Here is a 26,151-nt window from a genome sequence, read left to right as displayed (position 1 = left end):
TTTCACAGCATCATCTTTCGGGATTTGAAATAGCTCAACTGGAATTCCATCACCTCCATTAGCTTTGTTCATAGTGATGCTTTCTAAGGCCCACTTGACTTCACATTCCAAGATGTCTGGCTCTAGATTAGTGATCACATCATCATGATTATCTGGGTCATGAAGATCTTTTTTGTACAGTTCTTCTGTGTATTCTTTCCACCTCTTCTTAATATCTTCTGCTTCTGTTAGGTCCATACCATTTCTGTCCTTTATCGAGCCCATCTTTGCATGAAATATTCCCTTGCTATCTCTAATTTTCTTGAAGAGATCTTTAGTCTTTCCCATTGTTTTTTTCCTTGATTTCTTTGTATTGATCGCTGAAGAAGGCTTTCTTAACTCTTCTTGCTAGTCTTTGGAACTCTGCATTCAGATGCTTATATCTTTCCTTTTCTCCTTTGCTTTTCACCTCTCTTCTTTTCACAGCTATTTGTAAGGCCTCCCCAGACAGCCATTTTGCTGTTTTGCATTTCTTTTCCATGGGGATGGTCTTGATCCCTGTCTCCTGTACAATGTCATGAACCTCATTCCATAGTTCATCAGGCACTCACTCTATCAGATCTAGGCCCTTAAATCTATTTCTCACTTCCACTGTATAATCATAAGGGATTTGATTGAGGTCATACGTGAATGGTCTAGTGGTTTTCCCTACTTTCTTCAATTTCAGTCTGAATTTGGCAATAAGGAGTTCATGATCTGAGCCACAGTCAGCTCCTGGTCTTGTTTTTGTTGACTGTGTAGAGCTTTTCCATCTTTGGCTGCATAGAATATAATCAATCTGATTTCAGTGTTGACCATCTGGTGATGTCCATGTGTAGAGTCTTCTCTTGTGTTGTTGGAAGAGGGTGTTTGCTATGACCAGTGCATTTTCTTGGCAAAACTCTATTAGTCTTTGCCTTGCTTCATTCCACATTCCAAGGCCAAATTTGCCTGTTACTCCAGGTGTTTCTTGATTTCCTACTTTTGCATTCCAGTCCCCTATAATGAAAAGGACATCTTTTTTGGGTGTTAGTTCTAAAAGCTCTTGTAGGTCTTCATGAAACCATTCAACTTCAGCTTCTTCAGCGTTACTGGTTGGGGCATAGACTTGGATTACTGTGATATTGAATGGTTTGCCTTGGAGACGAACAGAGATCATTTTGTCGTTTTTGAGATTGCATCCAAGTACTGCATTTTGGACTCTTCTGTTGACCATGATGGCTACTCCATTTCTTCTGACGGATTCCTGCCCACAGTAGTAGATATAATGGTTATCTGTGTTAAATTCAACCATTCCAGTCCATTTTAGTTCGCTGATTCCTAGAATGTCGACATTCACCCTTGCCATCTCTTGTTTGACCACTTCCAATTTGCCCTGATTTGTGGACCTGACATTCCATGTTCGTATGCAATATTGCTCTTTACAGCACCAGATCTTGCTTCTATCACCAGTCACATCCACAACTGGGTATTGTTTTTGCTTTGGCTCCATCCCTTCTTTCTTTCTGGAATTATTTCTCCACTGATCTCTGGTAGCATGTTGGGCATCTAATGACCTGGGGAGTTGCTCTTTTGGTATTCTATCATTTTGCCTTTTCATACTGTTCATGGGGTTCTCAAGGCAAGAATACTGAAGTGGTTTGCCATTCCCTTCTCCAATGGACCACATCCTGTCAGACCTCTCCACCATGACCCACCCGTCTTGGGTTGCCCCTCAGGCATCGCTTGGTTTCATTGAGTTAGACAAGGCTTTGGTCCTAGTGTGATTAGATTGACTAGTTTTCTGTGAGTATGGTTTCAGTGTGTCTGCCCTCTGATGCCCTCTTGCAACACCTACCGTCTTACTTGAGTTTCTCTTACCTTGGGCATGGGGTATCTCTTCATGGCTGTTCCAGCGAAGCATTGCTGCTGCTCCTTACCTTAGAGGAGGGGGTATCACCTTACCGCCGCTGTTCCTGACCTTCAACGTGGGATAGCTCCTCTGGCCCTCCTGCGCCTGCGCAGCCACCGCTCCTCGGGATGCTCCTCCCCTCCGCCAGCCCTGGCCTTCGGCGTGGGTGGCTCCTCCCAGCTGCCGCCCCTGGCCTCCGGGCTTGGGGTGGCTCCTCAGGGTCACAGCACTTGGCCTTGGGCGCAAGGTGGCTTCTGCTGGCCGCCCCTGACCTCGGACGCGGGGTGTCTCCTCCCGGCCGCCCCTGACCCTGGACGTGGGGTAGCTCCTCTCCCCGCCGCCCTGACCTTGGATGTGGGGTGTCTCCTCCCAGCCGCAACTGACCCCGGATGCGGGGTAGCTCCTCTCAGCTGCTGCCCCTTACCTCGGATGCAGGGTAGCTCCTTTCAGCCGTCCTGTTCCGTCGCAGCCTTGCACTCTAGGCCACTGCCCCGACCTCAGACGTGGAGTAGCCCCTCTTGGCCACGCTTAGTGCGCCGGCCCTCTGCAGCCGCACTTATTTTGTCTTAATTATTTAGTATCCTCTACACACAAAGAATACTGTATCAGATCGGGTTTGCTTCAGTCATCAAATATCAATAAGAAATTTATGAGAAGAAGGATAGTTTATTTTTTTATTTGCATTTTCTGCATCCTAACATTCTCTTTTCCTTTCTGCAGTTCTATGCTTTTTTAAAAAATCATTTTCTTCTTATTGAGAAAACTTTCTTTAGCCATACCTTCAGTAGGTTTGCTGGTGACAAATTCTCTTAGTTTTCCTTTCAGAATGTTTTTATTTTACCTCATTTTTGAAGGGTGTTTTCAGCAAGTGTAATATTCACAGCTGACAGTTGTTTTCTTTTAGCACTATATTTTGACTTTGTTTTTTTTTTTAAATTTAGAAACTAGGAAGTAGTTAACATTAAAATAAATCAGAATCAAACACACATGAGTAATAATGGCAAACCATTTGTGGAATACATACTATGCTAAATGATTTGTATAAAATAACTCAATTATTAGGTAGTCCTTTATTTGTATGAATATACATGCATACATAGATATGCATACACATACATTCATAGGTTTTTTTTGGTATATGTTATAATTTCATCATATCATCATCGTTTCTGTTTCGTACATGAAACCCATGCCTTTCAGAGGTTCAATTACAAGCTTACTCATGCAGCTAGCAAGCAGAATGCACAGGACTTGAACTCAGAACTCAAATGTTCAAACACTACCCCCAATTGACTATTCAGATGCTACATTTCAAAAAAAACCTTTCCAGAACTGCTGTTCTAATCTATTCATATATCCTTATAGTATAAGCAGCAATTAGTACATTACAGTATGTTTTTCATGATTAAACTTTTAGTCATTTGTAATGAGGCCATGGACCTACAATCCTAAGGCAGTTCCTGTGTTTGGAGGCAGGGTTTTCTTAGCACTTTTCTTTCCATATTCTATCATTGTTTTTTAATTAATTAATTAATTTTAATTGGAGGATAATTACTTTACAATATTGTGATTTTTGCCATACATCGACATGACTCAGCCACGGGTGCATGTGTCCCCCATTCTTACCCCCCATCCACCTCCTCCCTTCCCCACCCCTCAGGGTTTTCCCAGAGCACTGGCTTTGAGTGTCCTGCTTCATGCATCGAACTTGAAAGTGTCGTTCCACTTCCTCTTGTCCCTCATGGTTTCAGCCAAGAAACCTACTGCTATTTTCATTCCTTTCTCAGTGACACTTTCTCTCTGACACAGTGAGGTATAGCTGGAGGACAGGGTGAGTGTATATATTAAATTTCTGCTTGTGTCTGCAGATGCCATCCTGACAAAAGTGGAGTACTGCCTCGCACTGCTTCCTGTCTAGTTGGGTGCAGTGGAAGTCTAGTGCCCCCTTTTGCCCTACTGAAGACTTCCCACCAAAGCGGGATACCAGTTGGCGGTGTCTTATTGCCTCCATGCAGAGGATCTGCCCTGCTACCCCCTGAGCTCTGGGACCTGGTGGGAGGATGTGGAGGGTGGTGCACACGCGCTGTTGCAGGCTGGTGAAGGTGGCGCCACTGACCTAGCAGGGGATGGAAGAGAAGCGCCTCTCCTGGTCTCCTGAAACTGCAGAAATGGCTGGGTTTCTACTCTATTGGGTTGGAATAGGGGGTGTGTGTGTGTACTTAGTTGCTCAGTTGTGTCTGACTCCTTGCGACCCCATGGACTGTAGCCCACCAGGAGTAGGGTGTGTATCCTAAAAAGGTTTTCCGTCATTTGGCCACTGTTTTCCTGGTCCTGTGGCTAGAGGGAACAGGCTTCTTCTGGAGCCTTTTTCTGTCTGTCTCTGGGGGTGGTTCCAGGTTGTAGACTTCTCCAGCATCCTGTCCGGGATATATAAGACACACTAAAGAAATCCTGTTGTGGTGTTCCTTAATTCCCAATGTTTTTAGGCTGTCCACCTCCTTATTTCTATCTTTTAGTCTTCCTATGCTTGTTTGGTGTGTTATGCCTGGGTGTTTTAGCTATAAGAGGGACAACTTGGACAGAATGGAGCTGCTCAATCCTGCCCAGAATGCCTTATCGTTTATAAAATGGAAAAACTATTGTGTGCTTTTTTTATTGCAGTTTAGTGTTATGGACAGTTGTACTAATGATGTAGAATATTGAATCTTTTCCAAAAAAAGAACTATATTTGAACACTGTTATTTGTTCTACCTTAGAATTCAAAAGCAGGAAGTGGGGGAAAGTCACACATTACTTGGGATAATCCTAAAGAATTAGAAGGCTACATCCAAAAACTCCAAAATGCTGCTGAACGACTTGCCACTGAAAATAGGAAACTGAGAAAATGGCACACTACATTTTGTGAAAAGGTACATATTATATATAAAATTTAATAAGTTATGAATAGTATTATTTACAAAGTAATTTGGATATACTTTTAAATAACTTCTTACTTGGGAATAATTTGAGACTTGCTGGTGCTGGTGCTAAGTTGCTTCAGTCCTGTCCGACTGTGCGACCCCATAGACGGCAGCCCACCAGGCTCCCGCGTCCCTGGGATTCTCCAGGCAAGAACACTGGAGTGGGTTGCCATTTCCTTCTCCAATGCATGAAAGTGAAAAGTGAAAGTGAAGTCGCTCAGTCGAGTCCCACTCTTAGTGACCCCATGGACTGTAGCCCACCACGCTCCTCCATCCATGGGATTTTCCAGGCAAGAGTACTGGAGTGGGGTGCCAGTGCCTTCTCCAAATTTGAGACTTAAAGTTGAAAATAAAGAGTTCATAGTTGTCTTGCACTCAACTTCCCCTATTGTCAACAACTTATGTAACCATAAGTGAAGTGAAAGTGAAGTCGCTCAGTCGTGTCCGACTCTTTGCCACCCCATGGTCTGTAGCCTACAGGCTTCTCCGTCCATGGGATTTTCCAGGCAAGGGTACTGGAGTGGGTTACCATTTCCTTCTCCAGGGGATCTTCCTGACCCAGGAATCGAACTCAGGTCTCCTGCATTGCAGGCAGCCGCTTTATCCTCTGAGCCATCAGGGAAGTCCATGTAACCATAGTATGTTTATCAAAACTAGGAAATAAACTGTTTTGAATTTTACAACTTTTTCATTGAAGTCCTTTTCCTTTTCAAGCGTCCAATCCCAGATCCCACCTTGTATTTACATTTGAAGGCACTGTAGTCTCTTCTCCCTGAGTCTTACCTTGTGTTTCATGACCTTGATACTTTTGATGAGTACTGATTTTGTCTGTTGACTTGATTTTATATGATGCCTTCTCATTTTTTAGATTGAGATTATATAGTTTTACTAGGAATACCACAAAAGTGATATTTTGCCTTTCTCTGTACATTGAACAGATATTGATATGTGTTATTATAGGTTGAGTTAATTTTGATCACTTGGGTAAGGTGGTGCCTGTCAAGTTTTTCTATTGAAATTTTTGTGTTCTAATTTTTGACAGGTGGTAGTTCTTATGAACATTGATTTGCTTCGGCAGCAACAGCGGTGGAAAGATGGATTACAAGAATTGAGAACTGGCTTAGCAAGTGTAGAAGCGCAGGTAAAGTGTGTTTTACTTTATGTCTACACTCAGAAATATGAAATTTTCAGAATTTGAATATATGAATTGATGAAAAGTTCATAAAGGTTATCTGTAAATCTTTGCTAATGAATTTCTAATAAATTTAGAATTTAACTGAATTATGTATAAAGACCATAAATTAGCAGCACATTTACAAGTAAAAGTACAAGCTTTCGTTTGTCTTATGGAATGCCAAATCCCCTAATTTAGACTCTGTAAACAGGTTTTCTGACTTGGTGCTTAAATATCTATCATTCATTAGTTTTCTTTTAAAAGGTGATACGTCTACTGTGACAAAGTTAAATGTAGGCAGAAGTCAAATTACTGAAATAACTCTGTTTCAGAATTTCTTTTTGTTATATTTCAGTAAAATGTTATTTCCACATATATTTTGATATTAGATGATCTGTGTAAAAGTAGTTAGCACAGAATCTACCTTGAGATGTTGGTGGAATATGAGTTAGGTGTTTTAAACATTTACATATATTTTTTGGTTCAAATGTTAAAAAATTAATAAAAATTTAAGTATTAGAATTTATATGTTTATGGTTATATGGAATCAGAAAAAGTATGTAAAGTATTCTGAGCATTCTCATATTTTAAATTTATCATATTTTTAATGTGCAAGATATTTAGGGAGTGGGAAGGGAATAGAAGAGTATACTTGATGGGAATTTTGAAAAAGTGCTAAGAAATTTATAAGATATGGTTTCTGTTATTACTGTTGTTTTTATAGGATCATAAAATAAAGTCTACATATAAAATTCCTTTACTAGTAACTTGATTTTTAAAATTTTGCTGGTCTTTTTGTATACTATTTATGAACACAAAGATTAGAGATTTTCATATTTGACTTTAGATATACAAGTAGCAATTAATATATGTTTAAGATATTTAAGATGAGGGGTTTTTTGCTTATAATTTTACCAAATGTTACATAAAAGCATTAAATGGAAACCCATTCTACCACCTAATTATTAAATAAAAAAATGTGACTATAACTTTAGGGATTTCAAGCAAGTGACATGCATGCATGGAAACAGCACTGGAATCATCAACTGTACAAAGCCCTGGAGCATCAGTATCAGATGGGCTTAGAAGCGCTTAATGAGAATCTGCCAGAAATAAATATAGATCTAATATACAAGTAAGATTTTTAAAACCCAATTTAGTTTTCAGTCTATAATTTTTCAATAATTCATATTTTAAGGTTATTTATTTGCTTTCAGACAAGGACGGTTGCAATTCAAGCCTCCTTTTGAAGAAGTTCGAACTAAATATTATAGAGAAATGAAGAGATTCATCAGCATTCCTAATCAGTTTAAGGGAGTGGGTGAAGCAGGAGATGAATCTATTTTTTCTATTATGATTGATAGAAATGCAAGTGGATTTCTGACTATTTTCAGCAAAGCGGAAGATCTGTTTAGGAGATTGTCAGCTGTTTTACATCAGCATAAGGTATGGGACATGAATTTGTCTGTCCTATTATAATATTCATCTGATTGAATTAGTATCAAATGTACAACTCAATAGTTGATATTGTGTGGCATAAAATAAAAATATGCAAACCAGAGGGCCAAAGTTGAGGATTCTGTTAAAAATCTAGATTTATGCTACAGATGAGAAAAAAGTTACCCTTAATTTTTTTCTCTTTGATTATTTGAAGATTTGAGAAACTAATTTTTCTTTCTTTTCTTCTTTTGAATGATATATCAACTTGCAATTTGATATGACTCTCTTGTGTCATTTTTAGTTCCTTTCAGAAAAATGTATAGAAAAATGTATCCTTTTCTTCATTCTTTGGATTGAGAATATGCCATGGTGGGAAGCCTTCTACATTAATGAAATTGACATGATTTAATTTCTTACTTTTGTGTAGCTGAATGTGAAAGTGAAAGTTGCTCAATATGTTCCACTCTTTGCAGCCTATACAGTCCATGGAGTTCTCCAGGCCAGAGTTCTGGAGTGGGTAGCCGATCCCTTCTCCAGGGGATCTTCCCAACCCAGAAATCGAACCCAGGTCTCCCACATTGCAGGCGGATTCTTTAACTGAGCTGCTGAGGAGTCCCAAGAATACTGGAGTGGGTAGCCTATCCCTTCTCCAGACGATTTTCCCAACCCAGGAATCAAACTGGGTCTCCTGCATTGCATGCAGATTCATTACGAACTGAGCTATGGGTGCATCATATTAACTCTTCAGAAATAAACTCTAATTGTATTTATTGTTCATTTTATTGATCCTGAGGAGTGACTGAGAATTCAGTAAATTTCTTAACTGCCACTGCAGTGCTGCTTCTGCATTTTATTTTTCTAGAATTAATTGAATCTGGCCAATGTCAGATTTGTAACCTATAGTAGCTCTTGGCTTGGTAGAAGTGGTTTTGTGTTTGTATACATCAAACTTGAGAATGTAAAGAAAAATTTGTTTGCAATCTCTTCAAAAAAGTTTTATGATTACTGTACTTTTATATATATATATATTTTCCCTGTTCATTTTTTAGGCTTTATGGTAATGATTATATGTACATAACTTAAGTTGAAATTTACCTAAAACTTCTCTTTTGCCTCTTTTTATTGTTCTTAATATTTGGACTCTAATCTTTTAAATGTTCATTTATTAGTTCTAATTTTTAAAATAATATGTTTTTCATTTAAATAGGAGTGGATTGTAATTGGGCAAGTTGATATGGAAGCTCTAGTGGAAAAACATCTTTCTACAGTACATGATTGGGAGAAAAATTTTAAAGCACTGAAAATAAAAGGGAAAGAAGTAGAACGGCTTCCAAGGTATAATACAGAAGTTAAAGAAGTTAAAGTAATGTTTAATATAGTAGCAGTTTTTACCATGGGTATAGATAGGTACTCTTCACTTAGTGGTACTGAAGACAAGTCATTGTCTTACCTTCTCCAGAGCTCAGCTATAATGCTTGAGAGTCATCTGAGTAGAGCATTGCTGAGACTAAGAGAGCCTCTTCTAGAGGTTCCGCTGGCTGAGACCTAGTTGGATAGAATAGATTGGGGAAGAGGCTTCTCTCAGATCTAACATTTGATGTGCCCGGGCATAGTTTAAGAACTGTGAGAAGCTACTACTAGTGGGAGCATCAGTTCAGTTCAGTTTAGTCACTCAGTCGTGTCCGACTCTTTGCGACCCCGTGAATCGCAGCACGCGAGGCCTCCCTGTCCATCACCAACTCCCAGAGTTCACTCAGACTCATGTCCATCGAGTCAGTGATGCCATCCAGCCATCTCATCCTCTATCGTCCCCTTCTCCTCCTCCCCCAATCCCTCCCAGCATCAGAGTCTTTTTCAAGGAGTCAACTCTTTGCACGAGGTGGCCAAAGTACTGGAGTTTCAGCTTTAGCATCATTCCTTCTGAAGAAATCCTAGGGCTGATCTTCAGAATGGACTGGTTGGATTTCCTTGCAGTCCAAGGGACTCTCAAGAGTCTTCTCCAACACCACACTTCAAAAGCATCAATTCTTCAGCGCTCAGCCTTCTTCACAGTCCAACTCTCACATCCATACATGACCACAGGAAAATCATAGCCTTGACTAGACGGACCTTAGTCGGCAAAGTAATGTCTCTGGTTTTGAATATGCTATCTAGGTTGGTCATAACTTTTCTTCCAAGGAGTAAGTGTCTTTTAATTTCATTGGGGGATATTTGACCTTAATTTTGTATGGCTCTGCCTTTCAGAATGCCCCGGGAAGCACACAAAGCAGTGCTGCATCTAGGTAGTGCCCTAAATGTGGAGAAAACCCTCTGAAGGGCATTTCATAACCCAGAATATCCTCTTTACTCTCTGAAATTCATATCAGTTCTGGGTTCTGAGCAGTCAAGAAAAAATATGAATTACTAAAATGTAAATAGCTCATTTACAAGCTGGTTTTAGAAAAGGCAGAGGAACCAGAGATCAAATTGCCAACATCTGCTGGATCATGGAAAAAGCAAGAGAGTTCCCCCAAAAAACATCTATTTCTGCTTTATTGACTATGCCAAAGCCTTTGACTTTGTGGATCACAATAAACTGTGGAAAATTCTGAAAGAGATGGGAATACCAGACCACCTGACCTGCCTGTTGAGAAATCTGTATGCAGGTCAGGAAGCAACAGTTAGAACTGGACATGGAACAACAGACTGGTTCCAAATAGGAAAAGGAGTGCGTCAAGGCTGTATATTGTCACCCTGCTTATTGAACTTATATGCAGAGTACATCATGAGAAACGCTGGGCTGGAAGAAACACAAGCTGGAATCAAGATTGCTGGGAGAAATATCAATAATCTCAGATATGCAGATGACATCACCCTTATGGCAGAAAGTGAAGAGGAACTGAAAAGCCTCTTGATGAAAGTGAGAGAGGAGAGCAAAAAAGTTGCCTTAAGGCTCAACATTCAGAAAACAAAGATCATGGCATCTGGTCCCATCACTTCATGGGAAATAGATGGGGAAACAGTGGAAACAGTGTCAGACTTTATTTTTTTGGGCTCCAAAATCACTGCAGATGATGACTGCAGCCATGAAATTAAAGACGCTTACTCCTTGGAAGAAAAGTTATAACTGGTAACCTAGATAGCATATTCAAAAGCAGAGACATTACTTTGCCGACTAAGGTCCATCTAGTCAAGGCTATGATTTTCCCAGTGGTCATGTATGAATGTGAGAGTTGGACTGTGAAGAAGGCTGAGCACCGAATAATTGATGCTTTTGAACTGTGGTGTTGGAGAAGACTCTTGAGAGTCCCTTGGACTGCGAGGAGATCCAGCCAGTCCATTCTGAAGGAGATCAACCCTGGGATTTCTTTGGAAGGAATGATGTTAAAGCTGAAACTCCAGTACTTTGGCCATCTCATGCAAAAAGTTGACTCCTTGGAAAAGACTCTGATGCTGGGAGAGGTTGGGGGCAGGAGGAGAAGGGGACGACAGAGGATGAGATGGCTGGATGGCATCACTGACTCGATGAACGTGAGTCTGAGTGAACTCTGGGAGTTGGTGTGCTGCCATTCATGGGGTTGCCAAAGAGTCGTACACGACTGAGTGACTGAACTGAACTGAATCTATCTTCACTTTCTGTGTGTATTTCTCCTATTGTTGTTTGTGCTTTGAGTCCAGGATAATAATTTATTTTATAAATCTTTAAATAAGTATGTTACATACTGTGACAAGTAAAACATTTAAAAATTTGAATATATTCATGTTGATACTTTAGTATTTTATAATGTGTTGCTGCTGCTGCTGCTGCTAAGTCGCTTCAGTCGTGTCCGACTCTGTGCGACCCCATAGACGGCAGCCCACCAGGCTCCCCTGTCCCTGGGATTGTCCAGGCAAGAATGGTGGAGTGGGTTGCCATTTCCTTCTCCAATGCGTGAGAGGGAAAAGTGAAAGTGAAGTTGCTCAGTCGTGTCTGACTCTTAGCGACCCCATGGACTGCAGCCTACCAGGCTCCTCCATCCATGAGATTTTCCAGGCAAGAGTACTGGAATGGGTTGCCATTGCCTTCTCCGTTATAATGTGCTACTTTTTAAAAAATGATACATTGGATTATTAAAAACTGTAGTATTATAACAGAACCATTGTTTAATGAAAAGCTATTATGTATGAATATGTATAAGGCATTTTTGTTAAATAAAATCTAAATGGGCTTAGGGATCACAATGATAATTTTGGGTGTATTACACAAGATCATAATGACACTCTTTTCCTCCACTTAGTCTTTTTCATGTCATAATATGTCCTTTGGCATTTTTCAGTGCTGTCAAGGTAGATTGCTTAAATATTAATTGTAACCCTGTGAAGACTGTAATTGATGATTTCATCCAGAAGTTATTTGACTTGCTTGTTCTTTCTTTGAAGAAGTCCATCCAGGGTAAATACACTTGTTAATTGTTTTTAGTTATGAATATGAGTCTCAATGATGTTTAAAATAAAAAATAATCTGAGAAAAGTATGAAATAAAAATCAGCTTAAGATGATAATTTTAGTAAAGTAGGAAACTCCATGAGGTCTAAGAATTGAAGACTTTTTATTATTTGCGGTGTGAGCTAGTATCAGTTTGTTGAATATTTAACTGAAAAAGGGGGTAATTCTGGTATAATGTATTTGTCCTTACCTTTTCAAAGGACTCCAGGCATGCCTCAGAAATATTGCAGGTTTATTTCCAGACCACTGCAGTTAAAGAGATTATTGTGATAGAGTCATGTGAATTTTTTGGTTTTCCAGTGCATATAAAAGCTTTGTTTACATATACTGTAGTCTATTAACTGTGCAGGAAGCATTGTGTGTAAATAAACAATATACATGCCTTAGCTGAAAAATGCTTCATTGCTAAAAATGCTAGCCATCATGTGAGTTCAGTGTGTCATGATCTTTTTGGTGGTGGAGAGTCTTACCTGGATGTTGATGGCTGTTGACTGATCAGGGTAGTGTTACTGAAGGGCGAAGTGGCCGTGGCAGTTGTTTAAAATAACACAGTCAAGTGTGCTGCATTGATTGACTCTTCCTTCCATGCACAGTTTCTCTGGAGCTTTCAGTGCTGTTTGATTACATTTTACCCACTGTAGTACTTCTTTCAGAATTGATGTCAGTCTCCTCAAACCCTCCACTGCTTCGTTGACTAAGTTTATATAATATTCCAAGTCCTTTGTTGTCATTTCTGCAATCTTCATAGCATCTTCAGCAGGACTAAAGTCTCGAAATTACAAGTAACCACTTGTCTGCTCATCCATTAGAAGCACCTCCTCATTTGTGAAAGTTTTATCATGAGATTCCAGCAATTCATTCACATCTTTAGGCTTCACCTCCAGTTCTAGGTCTCTTGCTGTTTTTTAAACCACATCTTTAGTTACTTCTGCCACCGAAGGCTTGAATCTCTCAGAATCATCCAGGAAGATTGTAATCAGCTTCTTCCAAACTCCTGGTAACATTGATGTTTTGACCTCCTCCCATGAATCATGAATGTTTTTAATGGCATCTAGAATGGTGAATCCTTTTCAGAAGATTTCCAATTTACTTTTCTCAGACCCATCAGAGGAATCAGTGTCTGTGGCAGCTGTAGCCTTATGAAATGTATTTCTTAAATAATAAGACTTGAATGTTGAAATTACTTATTGATCCATGGGCTGCAGAATGGATGTTGTGTCAGCAGGCATAAAAACAACATGAATCTTGTTGTACGTCTCCATCAGAGCTCGTGGGTGACCAGGTGCATTGTCAGTGAGCAGGTGTATTTTGAAAAGAATCTTTTTTTTCTGAGTGGTAAGTCTTAGCAATGGGATTAAAATATTCAGTAAATTATGTTGTAAACAGATGTGCTGTTGTCAGGCTTTGTGTGTGTGTGTTTTTTTTTTTTTTCCATCAGCCTTTGTTGTTCTATTTCAAGAGCACAGGCAGAATAGATTCAACATAATTCTGAAGGGTACTAGGAGTTTTGGAATGGTAAATGAGCATTGGTGTCAACTTACCTGCATTAGCGTCTAACAAGAGTCAGCCTGTCGTTTGAAGCTTTGAATACAGGCATTGACTTCTCTCTAGCTATGAAAGTCCTTGATGATATCTTCTAATCGAAGGCTGCTTTATCTGCCTTCCAAGTCTGCTGTTTAGTGGAGCTGCCTTCATTAACTATCTTAGCTAGATTATCTGGGTACCTTGCTGCAGCTCCTCCATCAGCGCTTGCTGCTTCATCTTGCACTTTTCATGTTACAGAGATGGCTTCTTTCTTTAATCTCATGAAGCAACCTGTGTTGGCTTAAGCTTTTCCTCTGCAGCTCCCTCGCCTCTTAGCCTTTATAGAGCTGAAGAGGGGTGGGCTGCGCTGTGAATCAGGCTTTGGCATACGGGGCTTATGGCTGGTTTCATCTTCTGCCCACATCACTAGCACTTTCTTTGGATCAACAATAATGTTGTTTCACGTTGTTAGCATTTGTGTAGTCACTGGAGTAGTACATTTAATTTCCCTTACGATCTTTTCCTTGGCTAAATGTTTGGTGCAAGAGGCCTAGTTTTTGGCCTATCTCATCGTTAGATATGCCTTCCTCACTAAACTTAATCTTTTCTAGCTTTTGATTTAAAGTGAGCGATGTGTCACTCTTTAACTTGGATACTTAAGAGGCCATTAATTGACCCAATGTTAATATTTTTGTGTCTGAGGGAATTAGAGGGGTGGAACAGTCAGAATATATACAACACTTATCAATAAGTTCGCTCTCTTATGTGAGTGTGGTTCATGGTACTCTAAAACAATTAATAGTAACATCAGTGATCACTGATTAAAGATTACCATAGCAAATGTAACAAGATGAAAAAGTTTGAAGTATTGGGAGAATTACCAAGATGTGATACAGAGACATGAAGCAAGCAAATGCTGTTGGAAAAATGGCACTGATAAACTTGCTTCATGCAGGGTGGCCACAGACCTTCAATTCATAAAAAATGCAGTAACTACAAAGCACAATAAAGTGAAGCACAATAAAATGAGGAATGCCTGTACTATTTTCCAAAATATCAGTGTTTCTTTTTTATTTAAATTGAAATATGTTCTAGTATATTATTTAAAAGACTGAAAAAGTTGCCAACTTATAGTAAAACTTACTAAGAGTGAGTAACTACATTTTCACTTTCTTCTAACAATTTTTAAATGTGATATAAAACAATTTCATGAGAAGAGTTCTTTTTGCTTATTCTATACTTTGAATTTTTCTTTATGAAAGCAAATGACAACTTAGGATTTACTGTATTTCATATAGTGATTGTTTCTAACATTACTTGGTTTAGAAATTATGTAACTGAATTTTTTTGATGATAATATTTCTTATATTTCAGTGTTTCCTTTTCAGCTCATTTACATGAAATTGACACGTTCGTTACTGAGGCTATGGAAGTCTTAACAATTATGCCCCAGTCTGTGGAAGAGATAGGTAATGCAAATTTACAATATAGTAAGCTACAAGAACGGAAGCCAGAGGTAAGAATCACAAAGTGATTTATTTGCTTTTAACTGTACTGGAATGATTAAATCATGTAATATTATGTGACTGCACATATCATATAATTACAATATTATAAGGAAGTCTATAAAACTAGTCTGCTTATGACTGGACTCTTGATGTTATGTTGTTGTAATGAAACAGTAACCACAATATATATTGTTTTCAGAAGTATTTGTGACCTTTTATGATGTGGCTTATTAGAATAAGGCTAAACTTAAATAGTTCATGCTGTTACTTCCAAGGTTGTACTTTTATGATGCTTAAATATGAAGTTAGTGCTGAATTAGGAGTACACACACACACACACACACACACACACACACACGATGGAAGAGCCCTTAATTAGAGACAAAGATAAAAAGGTGGTTAAAGATTCATAAAAACAGTATCCAGAAGGCTAGAACCTAGAATAAAAAAGCCAAAATTTATAGAACATGTTATAGGTGATCTTAGTTATATTTGGAGGAAAGAAGAGAAATAATTCAAAACAGATACAAACTTTTATGTATTCCTCTTATGTGATAGGTTGAAAATTACAAGATAGATTAGAGGTGAGAGAAATAATATACCTTCATGGTAGAATGAATTATAAACTTTTATATGGTAGGCTTAAAGGTATAAAAAGGGTTTAAAGGCAAATAAAATAGTGTACTTGTCTAGTAGAAGGAAGTAACTAAAGAAAGAATAGCATAATGAACTGTGGCAGTTAGCTAAATCATGAAGATATGTATTTGACAAATACTATAGATTGAAAGGAGGAGGAGACGGGGAAGACAGAGGATGACATGGTTGGATGGCATCACCAGCTCGATGGACATAAGTCTGAGCAGGCTCTGGGAGTTGACGATGGACAGGGAGGCCTAGCGTGCTGCAGTCCATGGGGTCGCCAAGAGTCGGACAGACTACAGATCACCTGATATATTGCAGGCTTTGTGCTAGGCACTGTGGTTGCAAGTATGGTTGCTCTGTGTAACTGAAATCTGCATTCGTGTGTAAGTGTGTGTTGTGTTTGTGTGTGAGAGATGGAGACAGAGAGAAAGAAAGGAGCATGAGGAGCTAGATTAGTAAGAGGATGAGCGTGCCCAACTGCGCGATGTTTCTCAGGGTGGTGATCCTGGAGACTGTATCAGACAGATGACGTCTGTATGCATTGGGACCTGCAGGGTAAGGAGGCAACCGTTCCGAGATTTAGAGGGCAGATGGAACAGTGGATACAAAGATCTTAAGGTAGAGGACCTTGATATACTTAAAGGAAGTGAGATAGGTGTAAATATTGTCAAGAAACTTAGTTATCAAGAAAGCCATATTATTCAAGGAAAAAGTGGTTTGAGTGAAATTAGAGAAGTAGGCAAGGGCCAGATTATGAAGGGACTTTCAGACAATCCTAAGGAGTTCGAGTTCTTTTCTGAGAGTAGTAGAAAAATTTTAGAGAGATTTAAGCAATGAGAAGATAAATGTGGATTGCATTTTGAAGTGATTACTCTGGCTGCGTTGTGGAGAATGGATTAAAGGGAAACAATAGTAGCAGAGAGTTAGTAGGATACTTCAGTTGGTGTACAAAGGATGATCCAAGCTTATACCATGGTCTTCTGATGTGTTAGAAGTAGACAGGGGATTAGAGGAAAAGAAATAAACATATCTCTTAGGTTTTTGGCTTAAGCAGCTAGGAAGCTAATGGTACCATTTGCTGAGATGAAGATGACTATAGAGGAGTTGTTTGGGGATTGGAGGTAGCAGGGATTGACATGTCATGTAGAGTGAGGAATTTGGAATTTAGAGTAAAGGTGAAGATTAGAGATATACATTTGGAAATCATTTTAATATTCATGATGTTTAAAGCCATGGAATTGAACTAGCTCATCTGATTGACAAACTGTAGAGTGTATAGAATAAGGTTTAAGCATTTCAAAATTTAGAGTTCAAGTATAGATGGAGGCAGCAAAGGAGATTGATAACGACGTGGAATGAAAGACATGAAGCATATCATCACAAAAACATAGATGTATGTTGGGAACTACATGTGAGGCAGGGTGTGGCGTGAGACAGAATAAAGAGCTAGGCAGAATCCAGGTCATGTGAACCACACGATTCTATGGACACTGAGGAGTCACTACTGAGTTTTCAGCGGCAAGATGTTACAGAAGGGTGTTTTGGTATGTATCTCTCTTGGTGTGTGGATAAGTAGCTTTGCATGCAGATAGACTTGGAAACGGGCTTACAGGTGACACTAATGGTAAAGAACCCTCCTGCCAATGCAGGAGACAAATATGGGTTTGATCCCTGGATTGGGAACATCCCCTGGAGTATGAAGTGGCAACCCACTCCAGTATTCTTGCCTGGAGAATCCCATGGACAGAGCAACCTGGCAGGCTACAGTCCACGGGGTTGCAAAGAGCTGGACATGACTGAAGCAACTTGGCTCGCTTACATGCATGACACAAACTTGGAAACTTGTAATGTCTTCACAGGCTTAAGTTCATTTCACACTGGAAATGAGAATCCTACTCTTTATGGCTTCATTGATAGCTCAGTTGGTAAAGAATCTGACTGCAATGGAGGAGACTCCAGTTCAATTCCTGGGTTGGGAAGATCCCCTGGAGGAGGGAACGGCTACCCACTCCAGTGTTCTGGCCTGGAGAATTCCATGGACTGTAGAGTCCATGGGGTCCCAAAGAGTTGGATGCAACTTTTACTTTCTGTCTTCTCTCTCACTGGTGTTCCTAGTACAACATGGGTTCTTGGTTAATTGTTTCTCTGTTTCTCAGGAATTGCAAACTGGCCATTGAGATATATTTGATTTTGTGTTGCTGTTGTCTGTTATATAAGCATAATGATTTTTAAATATCTTTCAATGGATTTTACTGCTTTGATGAGTAGCAAAAGTACAGTTATAAATTATAGGACACTATTGTTTTATGGCACTTTAAAAGATCTAGAAGCAATTTGAGCAGTTTAGCACTTATTGACCTACACCTGGACTGTTTAATGGACTGCTCATTATATACAACTCAGGGCATTTCAGGCAGAAGCTAAATACAGAAGCTTGATTCTGATTCTTCAGTTTTTCCTTTCTTTCTTTCTTTTATTTTTTTCTTTATATATATATATATATTTTATTGAAGTATAGTACTTATAGTGTTTCAGGTATACAGCAGGGTGATTCATTTATATGCATATATTATTTTTCAGATTATTTTCTATTATAGATTATTACAAGATATTGACTGTAGGTCCCTGTGCTATACAGTAAACCTTTGTTGCTTGTTGCAACAAAAATTGGAAAACATAAACTAAATGAAATGGGAGCACTGAATATGAATTAGAAAAAGTGAAACAAATTAGATAAAAGTAAAAGATCATCATATAGTCCAGTTGTTTTTGAACATGACTGCTCAATAGAAACATATCTGGAACTTTGGAGGAAAAAAAGCAATACCTGAGCATTTGCATTTTTCAAAAAATTTCAAGATAATTCTGATATGCGTCTGGATCATAAAAAGTGATTACAGATTTTTCTATTAAATGGTAGTTTTGGTGATATAGAATTCTATAAGTTTTCTGTTTGTTGACCAATCATGATACAATCATATTAAGTGGGTAATTGCTACATAATCACAATAGTGAAAGATGTTTCTCAGATTTCACAATCAATAGCCAGACAAAAAAGATAATTAACTGCAAACCATAAAAGTCTCCAGCATTTTCTTTGAATGGAACCTGTATAATAAGAATGTTACTTTGAACAGGTATAGTATTGTCTTTCTATAATCATGATTTAATTTAGTTTCATATTACCACTTTTATTATCATTTTTAACTGATGTTTGAGTGCTTTAGTTGAGTTTGCGTGTAATAATATATATTAGAAACTATATCTAGAAATTTAACAAATTATATAAAAGCAAAAATCCTGAAAAAAAGCAAATCATAAAACAATTTTAAATAAGTGGAATCTTAATAAATTTGATAAAGTATGTTGTTTTTCACATATTAATTTTTACTTTTAGATTTTGCCCTTATTTCAAGAGGCTGAAGATAAAAATAGGCTTTTACGGACTGTGGCAGGTGGAGGTGTAGAAACAATTAGTAATCTGAAAGCTAAGTGGGATAAATTTGAGTTGATGATGGAAAGTCACCAACTTATGATTAAAGACCAGGTAAGAAGCTTTCTTTGTCAAAATGAGAACAGTTTTTTCCCTCATTTACAATTTCTTGTCTTTATTCCATTATGGCTCACATTTTTAAGAATTTTAGATTGTTGATGGAATTGATTTCCCTCAGCACGTCTATGTAATACGATATTTTGTATAAGTGATGATCATGTCACAGAGTTTACCTTCACTTTATGCCATACCAAGAATACATGTGACAGTCTTATCAGACTTGCTTATGAATGGTTTGTTACCTGCTGTGTGTGGTGTCCTGTAAGAGTGCAGTCTGGAAGATTGTGCTCATATCCTACTGACCAGAACCTAGTGTTCTGGCGGTGAGCTGCATGGGAGACTGGGAGATGCCCTTCTTTATTAAGCAGCTGTATAATCAGGTAGAACAACTGGATGTCACTGAGTAAACTTTTCTCATCATATTAATTAATTTTGTTGATAGTTATCACAGATGCTGTTAGTGACATGAATGGTTTTGTAATGTTGATGTTTGCAGTATATCTTTTGTTATTGTAAATTTAGTGTCTATTTTTGAGTTAATTTATTGTACTTGAAATAAATAATGAAGAATCTTTAGAAAAGTTGATATTGATGTTTTTTGACCTTTAAATAGAAAATATTGGAAGTAAAAATGTGAATATAAAGTAGAAATTTACATTGAGTTAAATTATGTATACTCTTGACTTACAGATTGAAGTGATGAAAGGAAACGTCAAATCACGTCTTCAGATTTATTATCAAGAACTGGAAAAATTTAAAGCTCGTTGGGACCAACTAAAGCCTGGTGATGATGTTATTGAAACAGGCCAGCCGAATACTCTTGATAAAAGTGCAAAGTCAATAAAAGAGAAGAAAGTTGAATTTGATGATCTTGAAGTCATAAGAAAAAAGCTGCTGTATGTTTATTCTTTAAAACTGATAGTGCTCGTTTTGGAAAAAAAGTTTTATGTTTATATATTAAGCTAATAATGTACCTGTATCTGTTAATGTCTTTTTATAAGCTTCAGCAGGTTTAAAAATACCAGTATTAAGTGCTTATGCTACTGTTTTCTTAGGAGTTGTTGAATTATATTAGGGAAGAGAAAAGCAAATAAAACCAAGTTTCTGGTTGGGCCTAGAAATAGAATTAATAGAAGTAATAATAGCAAATTAATAATAGAAAATTAAATTTATTTAAGAGTTAAATTAAGGAGTTGGAATATACTTGCTTTATATGATCTCATTGTATTTGAAAATGGAATATATGAAATTAATGCAAAATTACTTTTAGAGCTTCTGGAAAATGAACCTAGTGAAAAGATGAAACTTAAAAACATTCATTGTTTTATGTTATAATAATATAAAATATTAAGTTTAATTGCATTAATATTGTATATTAATGCATATTCATGGAATCTAGAAAAAGGGTATGCTGCTGCTGCTAAATTGCTTCAGTCATGTCCGACTCTGTGCGACTCCATAGACGGCAGCCCACCAGGCTCCCCCGTCCCTGGGATTCTCCAGGCAAGAGAAAAAGGGTATAGATGATTTTATTGGCAAAGCAGAACTAGAGACACTGATATAGAGAACAAATGTATGGACACCAAGGAGGGAAAGCGTGGAGGCTGGGATGAATTGGAAGATTGGGATTTATATATATATACACTCCTGATACTATAAACTATAGATACCTAATGAAAATGTACTGTCAGTTAGTTCAGTTCAGTCACTCACTCAGTTGTGTCTGACTCTTTGTGACCCCATGGACTGCCGCACGCCAGGCCTCCCTGTCCATCACCAACCAGCTCCTGGAGTTTAATCAGACTCATGTCCATCAAGTCGGTGATGCCATCCAACCATTTCATCCTATCGTCCCCTTCTCCTGGCTTCAATCTTTCCCAGCATTAGAGTCTTTTCAAACGAGTCATTTCTTCACATGTGGCCAAAGTATTGGAGTTTCAGCTTCAGCATCAGTCCTTCCAGTGAACACTCAGGAGTGATCTCCTTTAGGATGGACTGGTTGGATCTCCTTGCAGTCCAAAGGACTTTCAAGAGTCTTCTCCAACACCACAGTTCAAAAGCATCAGTGGTCCAACTCTCACATCCATACATGACTATTGGAAAAACCATAGCTTTAACTAGATGGACCTTTGTTGGCAAAGTCGTGTCTCTGCTTTTTTTAAAAAAATTTAAAAAAAAATTTTATTTTATTATTATTATTAATTTTTTTACTTTACAATATTGTCTAGCTTGGTCATCCCTGGTGGCTCAGATGTTAAAGCGTCTGCCTACAATGCAGGAGACCCGGCTTCAATCCCTGGGTTGGGAAGATCTCCTGGAGAAGGAAATGGCAACCCACTCCAGTACTCTTGCCTGGAAAATCCTATGGACAGAAGAGCCTGGTGGGCTACAGTCCATGGGGTCGCAAAAAGTCCGGACACGACTGAGTGACTTCACTTTCACTTTCACTTCTCGGTTGGTCATAACTTTCCTTCCAAGGAGCAAGTGTCTTTTAATTTCATGGCTGCAATCACTATCTGTAGTGATTTTGGAGCCCCCCAAAATAAAGTCTGTCACTGTTTCCACTGTTTCTCCATCTGTTTGCCATGAAGTGATGGGACCAGATGACATGATCTTCGTTTTCTGAATGTTGAGTTTTAAGCCAACTTTTTCACTCTCCTCTTTCACTTTCATCAAGAGGCTTTTGAGTTCCTCTTCACTTTTTGCCGTAAGGGTGGTGTCATGGGGTTATTGATATATCTCCCTGCAATCTTGATTCCAGCTTGTGCCTCATCTAGTTCAGCATTTCTCATGATGTACTATGCATGTAAGTTAAATAAGACAATATACAGCCTTGATGTACCCCTTTCGCAATTTGGAACCAGTCTGTTGTTCCATGTCCAGTTCTAACTGTTGCTTCTTGACCTGCATACAGATTTCTCAAGAGGCAGATCAGGTGGTCTGGTATTCCCATCTCTTGAAGAATTTTCCACAGTTGATTGTGATCCACACATTCAAAGGCTTTGACATAGTCAGTAAAGCAGTAGTGTGTTTTTCTGTAACTCTTGCTTTTTCGATGATCTGGTGGATGTTGGCAATTTGATCTCTGGTTCATCTGCCTTTTCTAAATTCAGCTTGAACATCTGGAAGTTCATGGTTCACGTACTGTTGAAGCCTGGCTTGGAGAATTTTGAGCATTACTTTGCTAGCATGTGAGAAGAATGCAATTGTGCAGTAGTTTGAGCATTCTTTGGCATTGCCTTTCTTTGGGATTGGAATGAAAACTGACTCTTTCGAGTCCTGTGGCCACTGCTGAGTTTTCCAACTTTGCTGGCATATTGAGTGCAGCAGTTTCACAGCATCATCTTTTAGGATTTGAAATAGCTTCATCTGGAATTCCATCACCTCCACTAGCTTTATTTGTAGTGAACCTACAGTAGAGCTCAGGAAGCTGCATCAGTGCTCTGTTGTGACTGCAATGGGAAGGAAATCCAATAAAGCAGAGACATATTTATTCATATAGCTGATTTGCTTTGTTGTACAATAAAACTAACAACATTGTAAAGCAACTATAGTCCAATAAAAAGGAATTAAAATATTAAATGTTCATAAAAATTGATATGTTTGGTCTGTTTAGGCAAATGCATCCATAAATTAATTGCTTTCATAGATGATTGGAGGCTTTAGTACCATGCTTATTAAGTGACATTACACTAATTAGGAGAGGAATATCTTTCATTCTCTGTTGGCTCAAGCAGTAAAGAATCTGGGTGTCAGTACTGGAGGTGCAGGTTCAATCTCTGGGTCAAGAAGATCACCTAGAGGAGGAAATGGCATTCTTGCCTGGGATATACCATGGAAAGAAAAGCCTGGTGGGCTTCAGTCCGTGGAGTTGCAAGAGTTGGACACAACGTAGCAACTAAACAACAACAATCTTGCATTCTAGAAACTAATTCTTTCAACCAAGAAGAATGTTAATGGATATTCTTTAATCTATTCTCAGATTTATCCACAAATTTGTATAATTCTCAATACTTGTTATATATGATCTATATTATGTATATAATATATACTGATATATTACGAATTTTACTTTGATTCCTTTGGAAAAAGTGTGCATTAATGAATTTAGAGGAGCCCATTGGTAAGTAGTTAAAGTGAAATTCTCATGTTAAGTAGCCATAGCTTCCTGCTGTCTACCTCCACTGTCATATCCACGCACACAAACATACACAGGGAATGCAGTTAAGTTGTTAGTTTACCTTACTGACATTTAACAGTTTTTCTTTTGTAAAAATCTACTGATATTTCACTGCTTGTTTCTACAGTGATGATTGCCATCATTTTGGCCTAGAAGAGCCCAACTTCTCGTTGGCATATAGCATCTCTAAGGATATTGAGAGCTGTGCACAAATTTGGGCCCTTTATGAAGAGTTTCAGCAAGGATTTCAAGAAATGGCCAATGAAGACTGGATTACTTTTCGGTCTGATTCATAAATAATATTTACATTCTGATAGTTTTGTGGTATTTTTTGGGATGTAAACTTTAAGATATTTTTCTACTGTTTTACAGGACTAAGACCTATCTGTTTGAGGAATTTTTGATGAATTGGCATGACAGATTAAGAAAGGTTGAAGAACATTCAGTAATGACAGTGAAATTACAATCAGAGGTTGACAAATATAAAGTAAGATAGTTTTAGTTATGCTATTGTTTAGAAATGATGTTTGCAGTGTTCCTGTATGTTTTTATTATGCAGTGATGTCACCTGGGAAGCCCAAACTGTAATTTTAGTTTATCTATTTTTAATGATTCCATTACACACAAAAAATACAAAGTATAGAGTAAATCAGAAAAGTTACTAATATTTCTGCTTCAGTGTGAAATAAGTTAAAAGTAAGAAATTTATGGTTAAATTTATTATAAAGTGGAGTATTTGAAACTTAGCAATTAGGATGTGGGGCATTTAGCATATTTAGGATATAGGTCATTTTCTAAATTTATAAAAATAGAAATATTTTAGGTCATGTTTTAAAATATATCAGGTTACAAAGGGAAATTTGTATGTATCCACATAAATGTTTAATAAAAAGTATTATACAATTCTTTTTAATCATTTCAAGGTTATTAAGTAAGATAATATAGTTATTGAAATGTTTATACATAACTGTAATAAAATTAACTAGTAATTTGCATTTTGCTGATATATATATACATGCATATCTTTTTTTTTTTTAAACAGATTGCGGTTCCTGTCTTGAAATATGTGAGAGGGGAGCATCTTTCTCCAGATCACTGGCTTGACCTTTTTCGTCTTCTTGGCCTTCCGAGGGGGACTAGTTTAGAGAAATTACTATTTGGTGATCTGCTTAGAGTAGCTGATACAGTTGTTGCCAAAGCTTCAGACCTTAAAGTAAGAATCATTTTTATAAATATCCCATAGATCTGACCTTTGTTGACAGATATTTTTGCTTTATATTTTATTTAAAACAGCAAGTTAAATTTCTTTCTTCCCTTAAAGTGACAGTGTCCCACTATTCTTCTATTCTTTCATTAGTATATCTGAATCTATAGATGGGGCTATGGAAACAATATAAACCCCTTCCTTGAGAAAGAGAAAAAAATCTGAAATAATATATGTCTTACTTTAAGATAGAAGTCAGCAGACACTTAGAAAGCATTTTACATGAAGTACACTTAAGATCATAGGGTATATTATAAACACAAGCTCAGGGATACAGAAATCCAGAGAACTAAACAAGGAACCAATTTGCTGATCAGTTTTAGCATAGCCGCAGGTAAAAGTAAAAAAAAATTATGTCGTAAGTAGTAGACTTTCTGTTTTGTGTTCTGCCTGTAAAAGGACTTTTGATGTTAAGTTGTTTTATTTTTCTAATACATCTATTTTCATCTTTGCTGATTACCCTGGCACATATGAAGATAATCATAAGATTATAAAGCATGACTTCTATAGGAGGTAACTCTAGATGATTGTTAATCATTTTAGATGTATTGGAACTTCCAGTTAAGTTACCAAAAATACTGCTGAGTTCTGCAAAATTTAAATATTTTTGTGGTTTTGTTTGCAATGGATGTTTTAAATTTTTTTACAAGTAAAAGCATAAGGCAGAACTTTGTATATATTTTGACTATGTGAACCAGACATCCCTTCATATTTTAGCCAGTAATTCTTTGGATTGCATCTAAAATATATCTACTTACCTTTTTTTTTTTTTTTTGCTTTACAGTGAAAAGTAAAAATATATCTTCTTATAAAATAGACATAGCTTACCTATTTTGTATGTTGAAATAATAAATATGGATATTTTGTTTTAAATAGGATTTAAATAGTCGGGCACAAGGTGAAGTTACAATCAGAGAAGCTTTACGTGAACTTGATCTGTGGGGAGTTGGAGCAGTATTTACACTGGTTGATTATGAAGACAGCCAAAGTCGAACCATCAAGCTGATTAAAGACTGGAAAGATATAGTAAATCAAGTTGGAGATAATAGATGCCTTCTTCAATCCTTAAAGGATTCCCCTTATTATAAAGGGTTTGAAGATAAAGTGTCAATTTGGGAAAGAAAACTTGCAGAGTTAGATGAGTATCTACAGAATTTAAACCACATTCAGAGGAAGTGGGTATATTTGGAACCCATTTTTGGCCATGGAGCATTGCCAAAAGAACAGACACGCTTCAACAGAGTTGATGAAGATTTTAGGTCAGTACTCTACATAAAAAAGAGGACACATGTGATGAGTTTTTATTAATATTGTGAGGTACTTAATACAAGCTAATTACTTTTTACATTGTTAGTATTATCTGTGTCCTCAACTTTTTTTTTTTCTTGGTTCCTTTTGAGAAACTATTTTCTCTCATTGAGTCGTTTAGTTCTTGAATAATTTTGATGTGGTGTCTATCTTTACCACTTTACCTATATTAATATTATATATGTGTGTGTGTGTATAGTTGCTCAGTCATGTCTGACTGTGACC

At 37.6% G+C, this 26,151-nt stretch overlaps 1 protein-coding gene across 1 annotated transcript in view; it reads left to right on the top strand.

Moving 5' to 3' along the window:
* DYNC2H1 (dynein cytoplasmic 2 heavy chain 1) overlaps positions 1-26,151 on the top strand; it is a 376,760-nt gene that overhangs the window by 33,740 nt on the left and 316,869 nt on the right. Inside the window, exons 14-26 of the mRNA XM_052652274.1 lie at positions 4,666-4,818; positions 5,912-6,010; positions 7,039-7,178; positions 7,261-7,489; positions 8,691-8,818; positions 11,779-11,894; positions 14,860-14,987; positions 19,019-19,168; positions 19,865-20,070; positions 23,482-23,637; positions 23,727-23,841; positions 24,397-24,567; positions 25,495-25,877. Coding sequence (XP_052508234.1) covers positions 4,666-4,818; positions 5,912-6,010; positions 7,039-7,178; positions 7,261-7,489; positions 8,691-8,818; positions 11,779-11,894; positions 14,860-14,987; positions 19,019-19,168; positions 19,865-20,070; positions 23,482-23,637; positions 23,727-23,841; positions 24,397-24,567; positions 25,495-25,877 — 2,174 coding nt within the window. The remainder of the gene's footprint in view (positions 1-4,665; positions 4,819-5,911; positions 6,011-7,038; positions 7,179-7,260; positions 7,490-8,690; positions 8,819-11,778; positions 11,895-14,859; positions 14,988-19,018; positions 19,169-19,864; positions 20,071-23,481; positions 23,638-23,726; positions 23,842-24,396; positions 24,568-25,494; positions 25,878-26,151) is intronic.

Source organism: Budorcas taxicolor, chromosome 15 (assembly GCF_023091745.1).
Source record: "Budorcas taxicolor isolate Tak-1 chromosome 15, Takin1.1, whole genome shotgun sequence".
Classification (NCBI taxonomy): domain Eukaryota; kingdom Metazoa; phylum Chordata; class Mammalia; order Artiodactyla; family Bovidae; genus Budorcas; species Budorcas taxicolor.
This window is presented reverse-complemented; position numbering and strand designations above follow the sequence as displayed.